At 61.3% G+C, this 22962-nt stretch overlaps 1 protein-coding gene across 3 annotated transcripts in view; it reads right to left on the bottom strand.

Moving 5' to 3' along the window:
• Window positions 1–2325: 2325 nt before the first annotated feature.
• MTA1 (metastasis associated 1) overlaps window positions 2326–22962 on the bottom strand; it is a 43716-nt gene continuing 23079 nt past the window's right edge. For 2 of the 3 annotated variants that reach the window (XM_063088882.1, XM_063088884.1), the window contains exons 4-21: window positions 19681–19731; window positions 18981–19107; window positions 18842–18905; window positions 17067–17184; window positions 12755–12857; window positions 11781–11880; window positions 11351–11539; window positions 9650–9724; window positions 9354–9412; window positions 8715–8830; window positions 8267–8418; window positions 7977–8166; window positions 7665–7754; window positions 6427–6579; window positions 6233–6268; window positions 3464–3495; window positions 3074–3225; window positions 2326–2995 (exon numbers count right to left, since the gene is read on the bottom strand). In XM_063088882.1, coding sequence (XP_062944952.1) covers window positions 2845–2995; window positions 3074–3225; window positions 3464–3495; window positions 6233–6268; window positions 6427–6579; window positions 7665–7754; window positions 7977–8166; window positions 8267–8418; window positions 8715–8830; window positions 9354–9412; window positions 9650–9724; window positions 11351–11539; window positions 11781–11880; window positions 12755–12857; window positions 17067–17184; window positions 18842–18905; window positions 18981–19107; window positions 19681–19731 — 1958 coding nt within the window. In that variant the 3' untranslated portion in view covers window positions 2326–2844. Of the gene's footprint in view, window positions 2996–3073; window positions 3226–3463; window positions 3496–6232; window positions 6269–6426; window positions 6580–7664; window positions 7755–7976; window positions 8167–8266; window positions 8419–8714; window positions 8831–9353; window positions 9413–9649; window positions 9725–11350; window positions 11540–11780; window positions 11881–12754; window positions 12858–17066; window positions 17185–18841; window positions 18906–18980; window positions 19108–19680; window positions 19732–22962 lie in introns of those variants that run through there. The other variant, XM_063088885.1, reaches the window with a different exon arrangement.

The raw sequence follows: 22962 nt of genomic DNA, 5'->3' as shown, positions 1-22962 counted from the left end.
TCGAGGTTCTGTGGTGGACGCTGAGGTCTGTCCCGCTTCCTATGCCTGATGCACCAGGCGTTTGTGAGTGGGCCGCACCCGTCCCTTTGGTGTTCATGGCGGCTCTGGCCTGGCCTGGCTCCCTGGAGTGGCCCCCCTCCTCCTCTTCCTCGCACACACACCCAGCAGCTACTGTCATTTCCATGGTGACAACAGCACAGAAACATGTGCCCCCTCCCCCCCAGAAGCTCAACTGACCAGCCCAACCAGCTCCCCCTCCACTCCTCTGGACCCATGCCAGCCGAGGCGGAGACAGGTGGGGGGGCACTCAAAGCCCGCGCCTTGCTCAGGCTGGACTCCCAGGCCCACTGCCCCCACTCGGTGCCCATTATCCTGCCCTCTCCAGCTCCCCACTCTGTTCCATCCAGCTTGGGAGCCCCTGGGACCAGTGCCATCACCCTCCCTGACCGCACCGCACCCCACTTCTGATATTTGTGGGCCTGCTGTGGAGGACGGGTCTGGCTGGGCACAGGTGTCTTACAGGAGACTACCTGCTGGAGGGGGCCCCAAAGGTCCCCAGCACTGCCTGAAGAGTGAACGGGTAGAGGCCCCTCAGCGGGTGGCAGTTAAGGAAGGACATTCAGCACTGGCCAGATGCCCTGGGAAGGGGAAGGGCACAGTGCAGAGGGGCAGGTGTGCCAGCCTGTTGCCCTTGCCCTGCCCACCTCCAGCTGCAGCCCCTGGGCCAGGTCAGAGGCTCGCTGGTTCGGGGGGGATATTCTGGGGCTGGCTGAAAGGGGAATGGATCAATGCATGCAGAGCAGTGGCGTTGGCCTCCATCTCCGAGGTAGCAGAGAGCTACAGGTAGGGATGGTGACAGGGCAGGGCGGGCACAGGATGAGGGGTGGGTGAAGGAGGTCAGGGTGTGAGGGAAGCAAGCAGGGGCCAGATGGCCAGGCATGAGGGCAAGCCCCTCCCCTGGTGCCTCAGAGTATCCTGGGGCTCACCCGCCTTCATGCACCCTGTTGTCCCGGTGACACTGGAAATGGCAGGTAGGGACCAGTAAGCTCTGCTACAGGGCACCCAGGGCTGGAAAAGGCCCCCAGAATTTCTGGAGGTCACAGGCATGGTCTCCTGGGCCCAGCTGAGACACTACAGATAAGTCCTTGGGCAGTGGGGGATATTTGGTGGGGGGCAGACTGCAGATTAGAATGAGTTGGGGGAGGGGCCCCACTGACCCTAGGAGGGTGGATGGGGTGTATACTGTATGCTGTAGCCACATCCCTAACACCCAGGCCTGTCACCCTGTTGGGCCCCATCCCAGACTTGCAGAGGGAGACCAGGACACCCCCTTATCTCTGCAGGGAGGGAGCAGAAGTGGTTTCTATTTTCATTCCCCAGCTGAGATGTCCACACACCACAGGGCGCCTGAGTAAGCTGGGGGAGCAGGAGGCAGAGCTGAGGAGGGACAAAAAGCCCTCCCCTCCCCTGCTGGCTCCTCTCTGGGAAGCCTGAGGGGTGGTCCCTGGAGCCAGGCCGGTCCCCTGGACCTCTCCCTCTGGTGGCTGGCCCAGCCTGCACCTGTCCCTAGGGTGTACGGGGGATGGAATGAGGTAGGATTTCTGAGAACCGACTTGCTGAAATCTGAGCAAATTCTCACTGTGGAAACTGCACACCTGCTGGGGAGGCCCCAAGACTCTGGGCAGAAATCCTCAGACAGCTGGGACAGAGCTCTGCCAGGTGCGGGAGGGGGGCCCTAGACCCAGAGCTTCCAGGGGCCACGCTGACCAGCTGTGCCAACTGTCCTGGAGGGAGGGGGACCAGCTTTATGTCCAGCGTGGGAGCAGCCCCTGCCATGGACAGATGCAGGCTGTCAGCACAGCTGCACTGTGTGGGGGAGGCCCTCAGCAGGGGCCAGCCTTGCTGCCCCATCTGGAAGGTGGGCACTGGGCCGAACCCCCATGCAAGGCAAGGCCGTGGGACAGAGTGAGAGAACGGCAGAACCGGGAGCCCAGTCAGAGGCTGGGATGGCCATGGCTGCCATGCCACTTGCTCACCAACCTTCCCAAGGGTGGTCTTGCAGAACCACCAGCCTGGCATCCTGCTGGCCCCAGGAGGGTCTGGGTTGGGGTGGCCCCTGGGCCTGCCCTGGTGAGAGCTGGTTGTGCTGGGGGTCGGCTATTCATCTGGCTCAGGGGGCTGCCATGTGGGGAGGGTGTCCCAGGTCCCAACCTGCTGAGGACCCGGGGTCTGCAAAGGTGTTGGGGGCAGAGAGGGCCCAAGGGCCTAAGAGGGAGACTGGAAACAAAAGACACTGGGAGGGGCAGGTTGTTTTTTTTCCTTTTTATGAGATTTTTTTTGTTTTTGTTTAATATGAAAATTACTTGAAAAGACAAGGGGCCAACCCCGCCAGGCAGCTCGGCCGGCCACACCGATCCTAACATTCCAGGTGTAAGTTACAGAGCTCAAGTTCATCTACAAAAAAAGTAATAAAAATAAAATTTAAAATGGCACCTTCAACAGAACACAACAAAACCTTAGGGCCTGGCCCCCGGGCGAGAGGCCCCACAGCGCCAGGGCACAGGGCGGCTCCTCCTCTCTGCTCCAGCCAAACAGTAAACACAAAGCTAAAAACGACTCCTCGGCATTCTCGGAATAAGTTAAACCACACTTTTCCTTGCCGGTGTGTCCGCCGGAGGAGCACGTTTCTCTGCGAGTGAGGGCGGGAGGTGGGCACTACCAAAACAGGGCGGGTGGGCGGGCGGCGGTCTGGCCGGGGAGGGGGCCGCCCCGCCTGTGCAGGCCGTGGGGACGCTCTGGGGCTGGCGGAGGGTCAGCGGGGCAGGCCCTCGGGGGCAGTGGCGCCTAGTCCTCTATGACGATGGGTTCGTCGTTGACCGGTGCGGGCGGGGGCGGCCGCAGCGGCAGGGCCTGGCTCTGGCGCAGGGCGATGGGCTTGTACGGCCGGCGGGCAGCACGCTTGGTCTCCGAGGACGAGAGCAGCTTGCGGATCTTCCTGTGAGTGCAGAGAGACGGCCGGTGAGGGCCAGAACATGGTGGCTGTGCCCACCCACCCGTCCCCGGAAGCTCCCACCTGGTCTCCTCGGTGGCCATGTAAAACACGTCATCTGGGGCGTCGATCCAGTTCATCCGCCGCCGCTTGACAGGGGGCAGGGAGCCCCCCCGGATCAGGCGCACTTTGGTGGGGTACGACTTCCCGTTGAGCAGGAGGTTGCGGCTTGGTCCCTGCGGTGGAGGGAGTGTGAGGGGCCACCTGGAAAGGCACCTGCACCCAGGAGCACGGCTTCCCAGCAGCCAGGCCCATGGGCACTGCCTGCTGTCCGCCCCTCCTCTGGTCTGGCCAGGCCTCCCGAGACTCCCACATGGCACCTGGCACAGCTGTCTGGGCCTCCTCCCAAACCCCCGAGGGAGCTGCGTGACCATACATGTGAGCGTGTGCCACATTGCTGGCCCGCCCTCTTACCATGTGCCTCGTCTGTCCGTGGTTTGCCAGACCTGATGAGAAAAGAATGGAATGTGAGTCCCGGGGGAGCCAACCATGGGACACAGTGGACAGAGACCAGAGACGGAACCTCGGGGGTCACCCCCAAGCCACAGCCCACACCCAGGAAGTGCCTGAGAAGACGCAGGCACCTCAGCTCCACTTGGTCCCAGCCTAGCCCAGACAGTGGTGCCCAGGTGGCCTCTCAGCTCTTGGGGATCCGGGGCCACCTTTGTCCTGGCCAGTAGCAGATGCACCAGCTGGGGCCCCAGGCAGGAGACTGGAGGTCTTGGGTCTGATGGCGTGCTCCCTACACATGGGCCACCCACCTGCCTGACTGGGCTGAGAAACAAAGCCCAGCTGACATGGTGGCCAGGTGACGCCTAGCAGGCTGTAATACATCAGCCCAGGTCAGCTGCACCATGGCACTGCTCCAACCCTGGGAGACCACGATGTACCTGCTTCTTTCTAAGGGCTCCGAGCCACTCCCCCGACCCAGGGCCAGGGCATCTAGAGCCCCAAGCCCCTGCTGGTGACTCAGTCATGGCCCACAGCAACACCTGGGTCCAGCCATCTGACAGTACGCTGGGCGAGGACTCGAAAGGACAAAGCTAAACCCAGGCTGAAGGGCAGGCCAGGCTCCCTGTCACCCCCAACATGGCCTTGGAGCCTCAGCCGGGCCCACTCCAGCCCTGCCTTGAGCTTATGTGAGCACGGGTAAGCAGGAGCAGGACTCAGGATGGCCCGGCCCCCAGCAGGACCAACCCTTGAAGATGACAGGGCGCCACCCTCAACTCCACTATGTGTATACTCCACCAGTATCCTGCCAGTCCTAAGAACGCCTCTCAACTGAGGTCTACGCCCTTTAGGCACAAAAGCCTGTCCAGCCCCTACTCCGTCTGCAAGATGCCTCGTAACTTGGGGTGTCCCTGGGTGGCCCACTCAGGCCTTGGGGGGCCCCGGGCTTATCTCTCCCCCACCAGCCTGCTTGGCTCTGCCAGTTGGGTGTGGGGGCCTAGGCGTCTGGTCTGCAGCCCCCCTGGGCAGGGACAGCCTCCAGCACAAACTACTTACCCAGGTAAGTGCCTACCAGCACGAGGGTTGGCAGAGGGAAGAAAACACATGCTAGAATTAGAGCGAGTGCCACACACCCGTCGTGGGCCTGAGGACGCGACGCACAGCAGCAGCGGCACAGGTGGGCAGGCAGGGAGTGAGTTACGCCCCCACAGGGCTGGGGAGCAGCCTTGCCCGGAGCTCAGCTAACGCCAGGCCAAGTTGGACAGACCCCACCCCCTCCGTGGCAATGTCCCCCAGGGCCAGGGCCACCTGGGCTAGGGGCTGCCTCCTTCCAGCTGGCCCAGGGCTCACAGTCCCTCTCCAGCGGCCAGTCACAAACCGCACCTCAGGACGGCTCCTCCCTCTTGGCTGGCTGACCCCTTTGAGACTGGACCCATCCCCGGCCAGCAGGAGCCAGCAGGAGCCCCTCACAGGGCTGTGCAGGGCTCCCCTCGCGCCCAGGAGGGGCGCCCACCACAGGATGCTCCTCGGGAACCGCACAGCCAGGAATGAATATGTGGATTTTGTAAAATTTAATGGGAATGAACAGACACTTATCTAACTTGTTAACAGCTTTTTCGGAAAATAAAACCAAAAGCTCGGAGATGCATGCCTACGAGGACTCACTTCTATTTCCATAAGATCTGATGGGTGCCCCACTGTGGGGTGCAGACAAGTGAGGCCAGCCCAGGGGAAGGCTGACCGCCAGGTGTGTGTGGCCGGGGCAATATGGAGCCCCCACTGAGGGGCTGGTAGATTGAGGCAGCAGGGGCACTGAGAGGGCCAGGGCAGGTGAGAGGCCTCACAGATCGAGATGGAAGAACCTGGCACCTGACAGTGCAGAGCTGCCAGCTGACCCCACAGGGACGTGCCTGCTAGGGTGCCCAGCGGCCTGCAAGGCTCCCAAAAGCAGCTGAGAGGACGTGTCCCAACGGACAAGGCTCAGCTGCCCACTGCCACCTCCTAGGCCCTGCTAGCCCCACCCTGCCTCAGCTAGCACCAGGTGTGAGCAGCCCCTATTCCACGCGGGTGGGCCCACAGTCTCACTGTGTGCACCCACAGGGCCAGCCAGCACCCCACACGCCCTGGGAGGCCCAGGCCTGGTGCTTGCCCGGCCTTGAACACCTCCCTTCCACACTGGCATGCCCAGGCTAGGTCCTGTCCATTCTTCCTGGAGGGGCCGGGGTCCCACAGCCCCCTGCTGCAGCCAGCACAGGGCACCCAAGCCAGTCCTCAGAAAGACGGCACCGAGAACAAGTTCAGTCACCCATAGCCTGTGTAGATACCCCAACCCGCCCTGCTGTCCCCCTCCCCCCAGCAGGGCGCACACAAGGGCTGCAGGCACAGCACAGGTGGCCCCAGAGCTGAGGCTGGCAGCATGCGGGCAGTCACAGCGCGACGGCAGACACACGGTGGGCGGCGGGGGCACCAGGGCTGCATGTGCAAGGACAGTCCACTGACAAGGTGCCGGCTGGAGACTAAGGCCACATGCCTGGGCTCATGGGCTCTTCGCCAAGTGACCAGTGAAGGTGGAAAAAGCATGGGGGGGGGGGCTGGGCCAGCGTGGACTGCCCCAGGACGTGCCCTGAACCACCACCGCGCCACCAACACGCAGGCAGCGCAGCACAGCACACACAGGCATCGCGACAGCGGGGCTGGGCGGCAGCACCCCCACCAGCGGCCCCCAGGCCTTACCCCTACTGGGCATCAAGAGGCGCTTCTTCATGTTGCCTGGCAGCGCCCAAGGGGATGGGAGAGAGAGGGAGAGAAAACACAGTCAACAGACGTGCCACGGTGGGCGAGGCCACGGGGAGCCCCGGCTGTAGCTGCACTCGCTCGAGCGACCCTGCCCAGCCCTCTGCCAGGTGGGCACCGCAACCCAGGCTCACCGTCCACCCCGTTGTGCTGCTCGTAGCTCCTCTTGCCCAGGATGGTGGGGGAGCCATTGTTGATGACGGGGGTCGACTTGGCAGGGGTCAGGCTGCTGAGCACGCTGGACATGCTCTTCACCGGGTCAGGCTTCGGGGGGCGGGGGTGGGTCTCTGTCCAGAGTGACACAAGCAGAACAGTGTCACAGGGACACCCCCGCAGTGGCAGCCCCAGTCCCATGGCCTCGGCCCATCCTCACTACACGGACACCAGGACCGCTGGGGCCAGAGTCTCAATGGCCTCAGCCCCTGGCCAGCTGGCCACATCACTGGGCAACCACTGGCAGCTTTCAGGATCCAGATACAGGCTGCAAACACAGCAGGCCTGTTAGATGGCCTCCAGGCCCAGGCCCAGGGCCCCAGGGCTAACTACAGAGGGCTGGCTGCTGGCCAGACAATGAACTGACTGCCTGGCCAAGAACACGCCCTACTGAGGGCTGACCCTGGCATTGGCCATCTCCTCCCAAAGGACAAGTGCGAGGCCAGCCTGGGGCCCGAGACCCTAAACAGCAAGCAGTGACAAAGCCACTTGTGTCTGCATGAAGCACACTTAGCTCATGACTTCAGAAAAACCTTCCAGAAGGAAAGCCACCTCCACAGGGATAACGAACTATGAGCCCACCCAAGCCCAGCAAACCAGAGAGCACCCCTACCATACCCCTGAACATCTGGCCCAGCCCCCAGAACAAGCCACTGTAGCTGGGCCAGGGGAACAGGCTGAGGTTCTTGGGTGTCCCCAGACCTATACAGGTAGGAAGACCCCTCCCCACAAGGCTGCTGGCCAGGTGTGCACCTCCCACCCAGCCAAGGGCTACAAAGGCCTGAGTGCTGCCCTTGGTGGGGAGCTTGGCTCAGGGAGAACCTACCCTGTGGGCAGCAGGTGCCCACCCCAGACCCTGGCACCCCAGATGTCCAGGACGGCCACGCTGTCCCAGGAGAGCCAGGAAACAGGGGACTGGGATGGGGAGGCAGTTGGAAGTGCCTTGGGGAGGCTGGATCCTGCAGGACCCCAGATCTAGGGACAGAGAGCAGCATGGGCCCCAGTGGGTCTGCCTGAGCCTGGCTCAGTGCACGGGATCCTAAAATGGCAGCTCCATATCCCGGGCAATTGCTCAGTGGCTGTCTGCTAGAAGAGGCTTGGACTGCCTTCATTAGCAGCAAGTGAGCCTGCCCCACTCCAGCCAGCCCAGCCAGCTTACCGAGATACCGGAGCACAGCTTCCAGGGGCTTCCGCACAGCCTGCTTCAGCACCAGCGGGCTCTGGGAAGCTTCAGGCAGCCGGGCTGTGCCTGCAGGGGGACCACAAGTTGTGAGGGGCTATGTGCCTCAAAGAGAGCCTAGGCTCTGTCCTGCACCCCAGCCCGGGTGTTCCTACTGGGCTTGCCACTGCTGGCCCCAGGGAGGAAATGGGAGCCCTGAGGATCAGAACTCTCCTGGGGCGGTGGCTGAGGCAGCAGCTGCACCCCCCCCCCCCACAGGGACAGAGTGACGGGGGCGGGGCGGGCACTCACACTCAGCCTTGATGGCTGCGCTGTTGATGGGCATGTAGGGGTGCCGGGCGGCATGCCAGGGGCGCAGGATCTCACGGCACAAGCGCCGGGCAATCCTCGTCAGCTTGGTGGTGTGCAGATAGAAGGCCTGCCGCGTCTTCATGGCAAACTTGGGGCTCCCGCTGCTCCGGGCTGGGATGCCGTGGGGACTCTGCGGAAGAGGGCGCACCGCCCCGACACAGCGCCATGACCGGGGGCCGAGGACCCGCACTGCCCCCGTGTGGTAGGCGAGGCGGGTGCAGCCCACTTACCATGTTATTGCGGTTTGGTCCTGGCCTCTCTCCATCTAACCGGGTTGGCATTTTCAAGCCACCATATTTCTTCCAATATGTCCAACAAGATGCGCAGAGACGACACTGCATGTTAGGGGGACCCCAAGAATACCACTGGTAAGACTGTGTGGCTACGGACAACAAAGTTGGAAATAGACGGATTCTTAAGCAGAACCAGCGATTGCAGAGAGCATTCCACAATGTCACTGCCCGCCCAGGCCTCCCAGCCGGCCCAGGGCAGGATGGGGTCCCCGGCACCCCACCCAAGGGTCAACTCCCTGCATACCCCAGAGGCTCCCCCAACCACACCCCATAACCAAGGCAGCCCTGACTACGGTGGGCCACTCCCAGGCCAGGCCACAGTGGCACCTTGGATGAGGTAGCGTGGCCCTGCCGCCCAGGGGCAGGAGCTGGGCGGAGCACTTACTGTAACAACTCTCGCAGGCCCGGCCAGCACCGGGGCTCTGTCCAGGGGCCCCCGTGCCATTCACCACGCCAGCCTTGACGTTGTTGACGCTGATCTGGTTTGGATTTGGCTTGTTACTTAAAGAGCAAGGGGAGAGAAGAGAGGGAGTCACAGGAGCACAAACCCTTCAGGCCGCCTCTGCGGTTCACGGGCCACAGGCCAGCCCCATACCCAGACCTGTGTCCATGCATCCCCTGCCGCGCACAGGCCCTTCTTTCTCCCCTTCGAGGTCCTGGAAGTGGCTGCAGGGGGTCGAGCCATGCTCCACACCCCTGGCTCTCTGTGTGCTGAGCACAAAGCCCAGCTTGCTGGCCAAACCCCGGGCTGTACGGGTTGGAATCCTGGTGTCTCTTACTCACCAAGAGGCCAGGATGGACTGACACACGGTGGCCATGAATGCAGGGCCAGAGCCCCCGACAGCAGGCCACAGGTGCCCTCCAGGGACTGCTTGACCAGGTCCCTCCCCGACGTTCCTAACACTACACCAGGGCAGCACAGGAGCCCCCAGCCACCTCAGGACCCATGTGACCCAGCACCCTCTACCCACCCCTGCCACTGACAGCCCCCAGGGATCATAGGCTGTTGGCTGCTGGTACTTACTAGTTGGGAATATAAACTTGCTTCAACTTGCTCTCTGCTTCAGCTGCTTTCAAGCGTTTCTTAAAACAAAATAAGGTTGCAGACGTTAGCTGGGCCCTCCAGGGTGGGGCTGTGGATGAGACGAACTGAAGCGCCCAGAGAGGGGGAACACTGCTGGCTCCCCAGTGCTCGCCGCTCGGGGAACACATGTGTAAAGTTATTCGAAAACTTGCACAGAACCCAAGAGATGGAAAGAGCCACCCCAGCACGCCCACGTCCTCTGCTCTCCCGCCCAGGAGGCTGGTCCCGCCGCGCACCTGCTGGACGTATCTGTCGGTGGTCTTCCACATGTAGTAGTACTCGATGATGCTGGTGAGCGACTTCCACGGCAGCTGGCGAGAGGAAGGCGCATCAGGCAGGGCAGGGGGAGGGCCAGGCCCTGCTCACGGGGGAGGCAGGGGCATGGCCCAGAGAGGAGCCCCCCAGCTAAAGGACTGACAGCACGACCCCGGGGAAGAGAAGCCAGGACAGATGGCTGACGCCCCATCCCAGGGGTGCTGAGAACGCCCCTCTCAGGACACTTCTTAAAGCTGTACTTTATCTTGGTCAGACTCCAAATTTCTTAAAATACTTCTCTGGGTTAAGTAATTTAACTTTAGGGCTTCCTCCCTCATACGCTCTGTTCTTTCTTGGATACTTTAATGCCGTTGCTCAGGTCAATGTTCTTTCAGTGCACAACGACGTTTAAAGCTATGAAATTTCCTCTCAGTGCTTCCTTGGCTACAATCTCAGTATAAAGTTTGCAGCGTTTTCACTAAGTTATTCTCTAATATTCTGCTACTGTGGTCTTGAGCTCTAGCTCAAACTATTACTTCGAGTGGCATTGTTTAATTTCTAAGGGCTTGGGTTTTTGAAATCCAGCATCATGGTCAGAGAATCTTGCCTGTAAAGTTTCTGCTTCTCTGGTATTTACCAACTCTCTCCATGTAACAGGTTTTCTGCGAACACGTGTAGGGAAGCGTATATTCTGAGTCATCTGGAGTACAGAATTCAGGGAGTTTCTGGAGTCTGCCTGGACGCTGCTGACACCGCCCAGGCCCCACTCCGTGTGCAGGGCTTTGGGCTCTGTTCTGAGTTCTAGCCCTCGTCTCCTGGCTCTATTTGTTTTCTGTGAGAAGGCTGTGCTCATTTGGTTTAGTCTTTTAGCGAAGTTACAGGTGTATGTGCCCCGCAGGGGCCACTGATCTGTGGCTGGTCAGGAGAGTAAACGACCACCTCCCATAGCAGCTGTCCTCGGCTGGCCTCTGCCCAGAACCAGGGCTCTTCCCACCCGGAGGCCAGGCCGGGCCCCTCCTGCAGCCTCCTGGACACTGCCCGGGCTCCCTGCCACAGTGACAGGGGTTCATTACTGTCTGGATGAAGCTCCTAACCAGAAGACGGCAATGCTGCCATACCCAACCCGAGGGCTCCTCCCTGTCCCTGCAACAGCCCCACTCCTGACAGCAGCCTGCAGGGCTCTGCCACAGCGGTGAGGACACTCTTCCTTCAGCTGAGTTTACAACTATTTTAGGGGAATTTAAGGGTGGGGGTCTCCTGAGGCCCCACCCACACTGGAACTCCTGTGGTGGGTGTGCAGAGATGAGGCCTACAGCATGAAGACCCTGCAAGGCTCGCTGGGTCAGAGCTCTCAAGGGACACAGAACAAGGACACACATGGGAGGCTCGGCTTAGTTAAAAACAAAACAAACACAAGCACGGGGGTCAGAGGGGGAGGGGGGCTAGCAAGTCTCTGAGGGGATGCCCCCAACCCGGATGACGGCCCAGGGCCAACTGTCATCCCCGCCTTCCTGTGGCAGCAGCAGCAGATGCAGCACTCACAGCCCTGGCCCCGCGAGGCGCCCCCACCCACACGCAGCCCAAGGGGGCAAGGATCGTGTGGCCAGAGCCTGCGCCGCCCACAGCACACCCAGACATGGGGCACAGCCGGCCACTCCCCTGCCCTTGCCTGTGGCACTTACAAAATCTTGCTGAATGTCTGTGAAATCTTTTCCGTATTTTTCCAGGGCTTCCTCAAAAAGGTTGGCCTCAGACGCTGACCACTCCTCCATCTCGTCCCTGCACAGCACCGGTCCGCCCTGCGGCACCAGGGCCGAGATGGCCTTGGAGATGTCATAAATGTTCTTGTGCAGTGTGTCCATGGCGTGGAACTGCGGCAAGAGATGACAGGGTCACCTGGGGCCTGCACCTTGAGGCCCCCTGGTGGCACTCCCCTCCCATGACATTGGCCAAGTTTGGGCTGGACCAGGAGGGGCCAAGGTCCAGGCAGGACAGTCCTGCATGCCTGTGGTGGGTGCTGGACCCAGGCAGAGGGAAGGGAGAGGTGACAATGCCCTGGCCACAACCCGCCACCCCCAGGCCTCACTGTCCCGCCCCCTGGGGTCCACTCACAAGGGTGATGTCTCGGGAAGCAGCCGCGGCGCTCATGTGCAGGCTGGGCTGTCGGACAGAGCTGCTACAGTCCAGAGCCCGTGCAAAAGTGCCCACAGAGCTGGGGAGAAGGAGACGCACTGACCACCGGAGCCGGACGAGCAGGTCAGCCAGGACCACCACCACAGGATGGCCTCCAGGAGTTCCGCTCCCAAGTAGCTGGCGGACCAGGGTGGCCATGGGCACCAGGGACCAACTGTGTGGGTATTGCAGGGAACGGCCCTGGCGCACAAGAGTCCACGTATCCCTGTGTCCAATGGCACAGCACGCACAGAACGTGTCTCAGCACTGACTTTAAGGACCCTCCAAAAGCCAGGTGCTCAGCAGTCGCCACCTTGGGCTTGGGAACCCTGAGATGTCCATGTTCTTGTTTAGGCATTTCTACACTTTCTAAGCCACTTGCAGGAGAGGCAGATGGAGCATCCCCTCCCAGCCCCCCACCCCATCCCCACCCCCAGGCCCTGGCTCAGGGGTTCATCCGGGGCTGTAGCTGCTCAGGGGTTACTGGTTCCCTCGTGCCTACAGGGACCTGGGTCTCTGGGACTAGCTTCCTTCCTTCCCTGCAGCTTCCACCCCTTCTCCAGGGCTCCAGCATCGGAAGGGCACATCTGTCCAGTCCTGTCTCCCAGGCTCCCTTGTCCTCACCGGGGTGGGCTGCCCACAGGATCTGCAGCCCCCAAAGGGCCACCTCCACACTCAGGGAAAGGCTGGGCTGGACCCTCTCGAGCCTCTCAGGGAATTGCTGGGGTCTCAACAGCAAGCAAAGGCCCAGCCTAGGGGAGGGGCTTCATGCTGGGATGTGAGAACCAAGGCCCCCACTTCCCCAACACTGGCCAGAGTGGGGAGAGGTGCGAGCTCCAGGCTGAGCACCCCTGCGAGTCCCGACCGCAGGGGTCCATGCAGTGCCTCGGCCGTTCTTGGCGCCCAGAACTCACCGGGCCACCACCAGGAACTGGTCAATCTGCTTGTCTATGAGCGGGTTGTGCGCCTCCCACACCTTGGTCTCCAGTTTGGACTGGTCCCGGCCGTCCTCCTCTCCTACAGCGAAGAAGTGCGGTTTGGTGAGACGCACAGCAGCTCTCAGCAAGGCCTTTCTCAGCTGAGGGTCTGCCTGCTCCCCAGGATCCCACCCCTCCTCCCCAGGAGCTGGGAGGTGCTGGGGGAGGGGGGAGAGCCACACGGGCCACGGGGCCGAGGCCAACTGCTGGCGGCAGCACAGGCACATGCCATCGGGCACAGCACTGCACGGGCACGCTCAGCACACAGTGGACTTTCCTACTGGGACTGGGAGCAACCAAGTGGTCTTGGGTTGACAGTGAGGCGGAGGGCCTGGGGCAGGCACCCCGAGGTGGGACTCAGCACCACCAGCAGACGGGGCCTGCTTAAGGCGTGTGGGCTCGGACAGCCAGCTGTGACCCAAAGGCACAGAGAGACTTGTGTTTTAATTTCAATCAACCTTTTTATTTTAAGACACTGTAGATTCACATGCAGTTGTAAGAAATAACAGATATCTTGTATGCCCTTTATCTAGTTCGCCAGTGGAAGCGTCTGGCAAAGCTGCAGAACTGTGTCACACCAGACAGCATCGTCGATGCAGCCCAGACGCAGAACCAGTTCCCAGGACCCTTGGTCAGAGGCTCCAGCTCCTGCTCACCCTGCACAGACGGAGCTGGGGTGCTAGGTATCCTCGTAGGGGGGCCCTCACCTGCCTGCTCAGTCACTTGTTTTTCTGGAGCTGAGAAATGATGGGAAAAAATCCAAAGTTGACAAGCACCATCGGACTGACTCAATCAGCAGGGTCAGGGTTTCTGATGAAATGACAATACAGCAGTGTTGGGAGAAACTCTCAGGAGAATTTGTGTCCCAAGCATGGCCAGGCAGAAGGAGGACACAGAGAAGAAATCCCACAGTCATCCTTTGTCCACCTCTCCAGCCAAGTGCCACATCCATAATTCAGTGCAGGGTATCAGGCTTCCCACTTTGCACAAGACATGTTTGGCCCCCTGTCCCTGGTGGCCGCTTGGGTACCCTTCACAGGGCATGTCTGCATCTAGGTCCAGGTACCAAGTAAGCTGTCAGGCTGGAGCAGGGCTGGGCACGGTGGAAAGTCCCCAAGAAAGCAGCTATCCCTCACCACAGGGCACCAGCTTCTGGACTGCCCTGAGGGCTGGTGGCCTCGACTGTGTGCCCAAGGGTAAGGCCTTGTGACTTCCAGGAAAGAGTGCTCAGCCAGATGCCAGGATGGGGCCTGGGAGGGAAGTCCAGCGCTGCAGATGGGCACGTGAACGCCCTGGAGATCAAGTCCTGGGGGCTGTTTTCAGGTTGTCTGCAGGATGAGCACTGGGAGACTTTCCTGATGGCACAGTGGGTCTCCTCCCTGGTGTGGATTCTGCCCCGAGAGCCCTCAACCCGGGCCAGGGGTGCTCCAGGGATAGCTGGCATCCAACTCCCGGTATCCTGGGGTTTCCAGGCCGCCGCGCCCAGGCAGCCCATGTTGCCCCTGCTCTCTCCTCACCACCAGTCACCAAGGTAACATTCCCTTCAAAACGCTGAGCACATTAAAAGCAGGTGTGTGATTTCATGTCACTTGAGGGACACGGGCTCATGGAGGCATGAGAGGCCCTGGAAGCCACGTGAGCAGCTGGCATTGCCCGACCCCTACCAGCCAGCAAGGATGCTGCCCCTCGCAGCAGGCGCCCATGGGCCCAGAGGTGGCAGGAGGGCCACTCCTGCAAGGCCACGCTGGCACCTACGCCCCTCTCCTATGCCAGGGCCTCAGGCAATGTGCAGCTCCCGGGGAAAGAAGCATGTGGCATGGCCAGCCCACAGCCCCAGGGCCTGCAGGCAGGGCTTCGCCAGGGGCCCCGCTCTGCACTAAGGCAGACCCATAGCCAAGACGTGAGCCTCTTCAGGCTCTTCCAGGTGGAGAACAAGAGGGGACGTCAGGCACATTCTCCTGCGGGAATGTTGGGAAACGGGTGCTCGAGCGCGGGCCTCTGACCCGAGGGCCCCTGCTTCTTTGGTCCTCACTGCTCAGCTTTCACGGCCAGGGCGTCTGACGCTCCCAGGTGGACGTGGCTGCCATCAGGCCCTCTACCCTCACCCAGTCTGGGAAGCAAGATGTGGCCCGGCAGAGCACCTGGCATGGTGACGGCACAGTGTCCCAGGTTTGTGGCAGCTGGGGACGCCTGCTCCCTGGGGCAGCTCTGCTCCAGCAAGGCCAGCACATGGTGAGCAGCGGGCGGCTCCCGTTGCATAGAGGAGGCATCCAGGATGCCCCAGCAGGGAACGTGGGGGGCGAGGGGGCTGAGCCACAGGGACAGAGAACCTCTGTCGGCAGAGGGAGGGTGGCCTTTGGTACACAGGCTCCGTGGAAACCCACCCAGAAGCAGCCGGGCCCCACCACACAGCTGCCTCTCAACCTCAGCCCCGACCAGACACCAGGAGCCGAGCCCAGGATTGCAAGCCCAAGCCACGGCAAGGAACGGGACCAGCCAGGGACAGACGTAGGGCACCGACGCAAGCAAAGGACATAGGAGCCAGGACCAGGCGTCTGCAACAGCCACCGTCACCTCAGGGAGGCCAGGTGTGTCCACATCTGGGAAGGGAGAGCAGGGAGCTCCTGGGAGAGGAAACAGAAGAGCAGATGCCACGAGAGAGCTCAGAGAAGGAACTAACACAGGAAACACCGGAGGAGAAGCTGAGGCCAAGTGGGGCCGGTGTCCAGTGGGAAAGCAGTGGGAGGAGGGCGCGGGAGGGCCGGCCGCTGCCCGGCGCCGTCCACCTGCAGGTCTGTGACGAGCTTGGAGAAGCCACCCCACCTGACACCGCACGTGAAGGAGGGCCACCAAGTCCCCAGCCGAGGAGCCCTGGGGATGGGTGCCTTCAGTAAAGGAAAGAGGAGCAGTCCCGAGGACCCTTGTAACACCACTGAGGAGGTGCAGTCCCCTCCACCCTACACACGGGAGATAGACGTGCAGCAAAAGCGGCCGGCAAGGCGGCCTACCTTGGGGACCATAGGGAGCTAGAGAAACCAGCACCCAGCTAGATGGAGCCAGGAGGAAGCCTGAGAGAGGACCCAACGCGTCCCACTGTGTGCCACAGAGGGCTAGGCCAGGACCAGCCACGTGACTCAGCATCCACATGATCCCCCAGGTAAAAACCCCATTTTAACACAACGTGATGATGTAGCCCTGTGGGGACAATGCAGGTGGCATCTGCCAGTGAGAAGAGGCAGGAGGTAGGAGGGGCTCCGGCCTGCATGGACACAGGTGTTACGGCCAGCGCTCATGGCTGAGAGTATGAGTGTGCCTGGTGTCACCGGGGCAGCTGAGCAGGCGACTGCAGGAATTCTGCTGTACAGAGATGTCCTCCCAGACCCTGCTGAGGCTGAGGCAGCCTCCACGCCTTGGGAACTGTGAGCGGCGCCGTCATCAAACACACCACACAGAACGCCAGCAACCATAGTCCTAAGACATGTCCTGATTCTGAGATGGTGCAACGGGGAAGGGACGCTCAGAAGCAGGAAACACGTCCTTCCCAAGAACCACGGCCTGGTGCCCCAGCACCACAGCTGCGCGAGCCCAGACAAGATGCTTGGCCTCTTGGGGCTGCTCACGCGTGTTCTTAGGACAGGGACAGTGGGGTGTCAGAACTGAGAAGGAGCAGATGGAGGGTCAGAGCCTGTGGCCTCGAGGGCGGACCCCTGGGGCAAAACTCACAAAATGCCAGCTGATTCATTCCAAAGACATTCATTGTTTGGAGACAAAAGAGCTTTAAAAAAAGTCAGAAAGGGCCGAGCCCGTGGTGCACTCGAGAGTGCGGAGCTGGGAGTGCGGCGACGCTCCCACCACGGGTTCGGATCCTATATAGGAATGACAGGTGCACTCACTGGCTGAGTGCCGGTCACGAATAAAGACAAAAAAAAAAAAAAAAAAAAAAAAAAAAGTCATAAAAAACAACTGCCAAAGAGAAACAAAATCTCAATGCTTCAGGGATGGTCTGATGGACACGTCCGCTTCAAGGGTCTGGGGCTTGCTGCGGGGCCCCACCTTCCAAGGCCTCACCCCCCGACCCCCACCAGGAGGGAGGCTCTGTGAAAGCTGGGTGAAGGTGCCAAGGGCACCCAGACATGCCCGCTGCCTGCATAAACCCCATGCCTGGTCCCAGCCCAGCGTCACTGGCAGGCACAACAGAAGGTGAGGGCTGAGCCCTCGCTTTGCACCACAGCCCCCACCCACACCCCACCTTCTTTCAGCAGGTCAGTGATGTCCGCCTGATACCGGTTGCCCACTCGAATCTCTCCTTTATCAGCCAGGAGGGTCTTCTGCTGTGGGTCGTAGACTAGAGAATAGAAGAAGAAATCCTGAAAAACACCACACACAAGGCAGAAAAGGTCAGCACGTGCCCTTGGTACCACCAGAGTCCTGCCCGGGGCTGGCCCCGGAGTGACCCCACACCTCCCAGGTCCTGGAGCCCAGCCTGGGAGAAGCCCACAGCGGGGTTCCCGGGGCATCAGCCTGTGGCACTGCAGCGGAGGCCAGAGCAGTAAGAAAAGAAAGAGAAACACAAAGAGGAAGAATTAGAAAGGACCCGACGTGACTACTGCAAAGGATGATTATCCGCTTAAAACCCTCAAAGAACTGACGGATCATGACACTTAATAACAGAGCTCAGTGGGTCAGAGTGCACGGTTACAACACAAGGTCAAGGGATGCTCTACGGGCCAACAGCCAAAAAAATAATAAAAGTTTACCAAGGTCGGCTAGATGTGCATTTCTATCTAGAGCGATAATTTGAAACCTTAAATTTATAAAAAAGAGTTTAAGAGCAACACAACCCGTAAGGCACTAGGAACCCATGCGACAGACTCCGGGTGCACCCTGTGGGCCGTCGCTGGAGTCGCGGAGGCCCTGGGCTCGGTGCCGCGGAGCAGCAGGCTGCAGCCCTCCTCACCCAAGTCCCGCTCTTTCCAAGTCTGTCTTCCAGGCTCCCTTCGGGCTGGAATCTGCAGGACACAGCTTTTATGACCTTTCCCTGCCACAGAGCTGCTTCTGATGATTTTAAGACTCAGGCCTGCCGAGCAAGGCCTCGCCTGGCATTGCCTCCCTCTGCTGCTGTGTGCCCGCGCTCCTACCCTTCTGCCACTGTTTCCATTTCAGCTTCCTTGACTCCTTTTGCTTGCTTCTCCCGATCCTCACCCCATTTGCCCTCTACCATCCTGAGAGCTACCCACTCTGTCCATGCCAAGGCCCAGGCCGCCTTCGCGCTGGCTCACACGCGCCGCACAGCCTGGCTCTGAACCTGCTGCTTTGGAACCCGCCCCTCGCTCACAAACATCTGAGTCCTGTCCTAGTCCAAGGGCACGTTTCTGCCCTGTCACTTCTCTATGTGCCTCTGTCACTAGGGGGTCTTCGTAAACTGCAAACAGCACCCTGCGCTCCCCAGGGAAAACATTCCCAGTGGCTCCCATAGCCTCTGTCCCACCCACCTGCGGCCTCTTGGGCTCTGGCTCCAGCCTCCCAAGGGGGCATGGCCCCTGCCTACCCCTCAGGACCACCTCAGGCAACACATCTCACAGCAGTTCTGACTCCTGACTCCAAGCCAGGGCCTGGAGCCCAGCCACAGCCCGCAGGATCTGTCCACTACCCCGGTGAGGTCGGCCAAGCCTCCTGTAAGGACCCAGGTAGACCTCTGGCAGGGGAATCAGGAGTGCCCCTGGCCTGGTTACATCCTTCCCACGTTGGTCGTCCAGGAGGAAGCGGACTCCTGGGCAGGCAACGGGGAAGCAGAACGGGAAGCTGCAGAGCTGCCAGCCCACAAGGGGACGGGAGGTTGCTGGTGCTGCACACAAGGACACCAGGAAGGTGACCACTGGGATACCCTCCCCCTTTCCCCTCCGAGCAGAGTGGTTCAGGGTGAGAAGGGAAAACCGTCCCCCTGCCCAGGCCAGTGGAGGGCATGGGTGTAGGATCAGTGGCCCAAGGGGCCAGTGCAGCAGGCCAGACAAGGCTGAGCCTCACCTCCCGCTCCAGGTAGGACTTGAGTGACTCAGTCTCGTTGAGCAGAGTGACGCTGCACTTGCCCCTGGAAGAGAAGGACCAGCAGGTGGAGGAGGAGCAGGTGGTCGGTGGGGCCAGGGCAGGAAGCTCCGGGGGCTACCTGATGTGGGTGGCCGGCAGGGACTCCAGCTGTCGGGAGAGGAACAGCTCCCGGTGCCGCAGCTGGTGCTTGAGCTTCTCAGGTAGATCCACCATTTCTGGGTTTTCCATTTCCTCTTCTATTTCCCCTGAAGGACAAAGAGTCCCCATCAGCTTGATCCTGCAGACACACGGCGGCCACACTGAGGCTCACACCATTCAGGGCCCAGGCCCAATGTCAGAATGTGAGAGGCCCCACCCTGGGCGACCCCCTCCCTCTACCACCTGCCACTGTCCCGCTGCCCCAGCTCAAGGTGGCCCAAAGTACCCCGGCAGGGGCCTCTGTAGACGCTCAGGTGCCGATGTGCCTGGTCACGTCCAGGTACCCTGAAAGGCCGGACCCACCAAGATAGCAGGATGGGAAAAGGAGGGACAACACTGTCCAGTGCTGGCCTTGAAAGCAGCGGCCAGAGAGGAAGAAGGGACATGAGGTAGCAGCTGCTACTCATCCAGGACGGGAAGGCGAGGGGCAGGTGCCCACTGCCCACGTGCCTGTCCTCCAGTGCCCCAGCCAGATGGCCTGCAGGGCCCACCACAGGCCTGCCTGCACCAGCTGGACACCCTCAGGGCCGGGCCACAGCCACGGCGGGGCTGCAGACGGATGTGAGAGAAGCCCAGGGACACGGACATGAGGACACCCTCCTTGCAGGGTCGGCTCTTACCTTCATCACCGTTGTCCGCCCCGGGTCCGGCTTTATAGCAGACTGACAGGGCTATACAACAGATAGACAGCGCCAGATGGCACAGTTAGCACCAGCACCAGCACCAGCTGCCTGCTCCCTGCCCAGGGCACAGACCAAGGCTGCACAGCCAGGGAGCAGGGCAGACAGGGGCTCACAGGCCTCCTGGTAGAGGTAAAGACCACCCAAGCCTCAACATCCCAACCCAGCCAGCCTTGGCTGCAGTCCACCCAGCGCCCAAGCTGCCCACCCACCTCCTCCTTTGATGGAGTCTCAGACAAGCCTGGCTGCCCAGGACCCTCTCCAAAAGCACAGCTCCTACCCTCCTCAGCCAGACCAAAAGTCAGGAGCCAACCCCTCCTCAGAGGGCAAGGACAGGAGATGACCAGGCAGAGCCACGGCAGGGAGGCCTGGGGGTCCCCTGAACAGGACTGTCCAGAGCCAGGGACAAGTTAGCAGCGTGCTTTCTGCCCCAAGGACGCTGATCCCAGAGGGGGCCCAGGTTGTGCAAAGGCCTCTGCCACCCAAAGGTGGCGGCCCCCGCCCTGTGCTAAATCACCCCTCGCCCATCCCAGGCACCAAAAGCAAGGGTATGGAGCGGTGCCCCCTACTGTCCCCACGCATGCGCAATACCAGCTGCCAGAGGGACACTGCTGGCCACTCCTCACCAGGCCCCCAGCCCCTCCCGCCCTGAGCACACCCCAGCCCCCTCCTCCGCTGCCAGTCAGAGCCAGACTGGTTGTTCTCTGCTGCCCCCCGGTGATGGTTGCGGGAAGTCCTGGCACTTTGGACAGGGAGCCCCACTCCCCCCGCCAGGCCTTGAAGCTGGGACCAAGGCCAGGGTTGGGGGCAGCAGGGTAGGTGATTCTGGCTCTGCTCCAGATGCACCTGGCTGGGCCTTATCACCCGCCTATCCATGAAGCAGGGTAAGGCTGACCAGAGCAGCCCCTGTCCCAGCAACTCCCCACTCCTGGGGACCTAGGAGCACACTGCACCTCAAGCTCAGGAGTCACCAGGGTCCTGACACCTATCCACCAGCCCCACACCCAAGGCTGGCTTCTGCTCACTCCTGCCCTACACTGGGCATGGCCAGGGGCCGGGAGCCAGGCCACGTTGGCAGCACCAGCTTTAGGTAGACAGGCCCAGCTCATCCCCAGCCCGGACAGAAGCCCATAGTGGCTTTGAGAACCCCCACCTTGCCAACACCCTGATCAGCAATGGTGAAGGAGGGGCCGCCAGCCTCGGATCGCCAGGACTGCAGTCAGGCTGGCCTCAGCTCCCCCAGGAGGCTCCTCAACAGGGACAGGGACAGCCAGGCAGGGATATCCCTGCACACCCCACATCCCCCCACACTCCAAGCCCTCCCTCGGGCCCTGGGAACACCAGCCCCAGGCCCAGAGCTGGGGCCAAGGCTCTGCTCTCGCACCCACCACCGCTGTGCTCTCCTGGGCCCCTGCACCTCACTCTGAAGGGTGCTTTGCTCTGAAGGGTTCTGGAAAGGGATGTCGCCTCTGCCTATCATTCTGTCCTGGGAAAGGTCTTGCCCTCAGGAGGACAGCCCTGCAGGGGTTCAAGCCACAGCCCCTCATCCAAAAAGGCACCAGCGAAGGAAGGGCTTCTCTGTTGCAAGGGCTGCTGTGCAGTCTGGTCAGAGTCCTGCCTGAGGCCTGTGCTGCAGGATGGAAGCCCCAGCAGGGGCTACGTGAGGGCAGGCACCTGGCTGTGTAGGCCGGAGACCTCCAGAGAGTCCTCACACCTGTGCCCTGAGATAAGGCCAGGCCTCACCCTAGCTGCAGCAAGTGCACAGATGAACAGGAGAAAGACACATGGAAAGGCCATTCCCTCTGGGACAGACCAGGATTCTGCAGAAAGCACCACAACACAGAGCAGCTGGTAGAGGCTAGAGCATAGAGGGCAGGAATGGGTGGGGCCTGAGCCCCAATAGGCAGCACTGTCCCCTAGGACACCTGCTCCTGCAGCTCAGCTCCCACCTCACAGGAACCCCCTGTAGACGGCTTCCCACAGCAGCTGTCCAGGGTGCACAGTCCAAGGGGGCTCTGCCTGGCACCTGGGGGGTCACTGCCCTATCCCACCTGATCCAACAAGGGCGTGCTGGAAAACCTGCACTCTAGCACCTCCAATCAGCTCCCTCCTGGAGCCCCCTCAGCCAAAGGCCGTCCTGTGGGGCCCTTGAAGGCAGAGCCGAGGCCCACAGGGACCACAGAACCCTCAAACCACCGACCCGGGCTCTCAGGAGTGGTGGACACCATGTGCCACCAGGTACAGGGACAGGGACTACCGTCACTCTGGATGGGTCAGAGACATGCCCAACTCTGCAGTGATGCCTGCCTCCTTGGGCCATATCCCGGCCAGCCCACCCAGGGCCAGCAGGCTGGTCCCCAGGAGTCATCCAGGCCAGCCCACTACACTCCAACAAGGGACACAGAACAGGCCCCAACATGGCACAGGAGCTGGCCTTGCTTCAGGCTGGAGCCACACCCCTGCAGGGCCAGCAATCACACTGAACACACCTCCAAAGCATGTAGCTTGTGGCCCCCAAGACCTACAGCTCTTTTCGTTGGCACTTGAGGCCACAGAGTGCAACCAGGGAAGGCACAGGATTTGGGTCATAGGTCAAGGGTCACTGTGCCTCACCTCTAATGCCCCCTCTTTTGGGTGGATAATCTGCAGGATCCAATTCTTCCAGGCCCATGGTCAACCCCCTGTGGCTTGTAGAGTTCCACCAAGAGCTCACGCCACACTGCATGGCACCTAGGGCCAGCCCAGTATCGGGGCCTAGCCCAGCTGCGCTGACGTTGAGGACAGCTCAAGTCTGCACCCGCCAGGTGCTAAGAACAGGGTCCGGCTCTAAGATGGGGCAGCAGGGGCATGTGCCTAAATGCACCTTCCTTTTGACTGGGGGTCCCAGGAGGTGACACGTCAGCCCCCAGAACCATCCAGCACCTTCCTGCCCTCACACCAGAGGCCCAGCAAGGCCCCATCCCTCGCCCACTCCGGGAGCCGGGGAGGAGGCCAGCCTGGGTGGCCGCCCCACCTCTCACACTGCTGTGCAGGAGGAAAGGGCAAAAGGTACTGGGGCCCTCCCACCTGATCCACCACCACAGGGAAGCCCTGGCAGCCACGGTCCCTGACCTCCACCCACTAGGAGCTGGGGTCGTGGGGGGCTACAGGTGGGGCCCGTCCTGCTGCCCCATGGAAAAAGGAGGCTTGGGGATAACACCTGGTGGACTCACAATGAGAAAA

The sequence above is a fragment of the Cynocephalus volans genome, chromosome 3, assembly GCF_027409185.1.
Source record: "Cynocephalus volans isolate mCynVol1 chromosome 3, mCynVol1.pri, whole genome shotgun sequence".
Classification (NCBI taxonomy): Eukaryota; Metazoa; Chordata; class Mammalia; order Dermoptera; family Cynocephalidae; genus Cynocephalus; species Cynocephalus volans.
The sequence above is the reverse complement of the archived record's forward strand: the minus strand, read 5'-3'. Positions and strand labels throughout refer to the sequence as shown.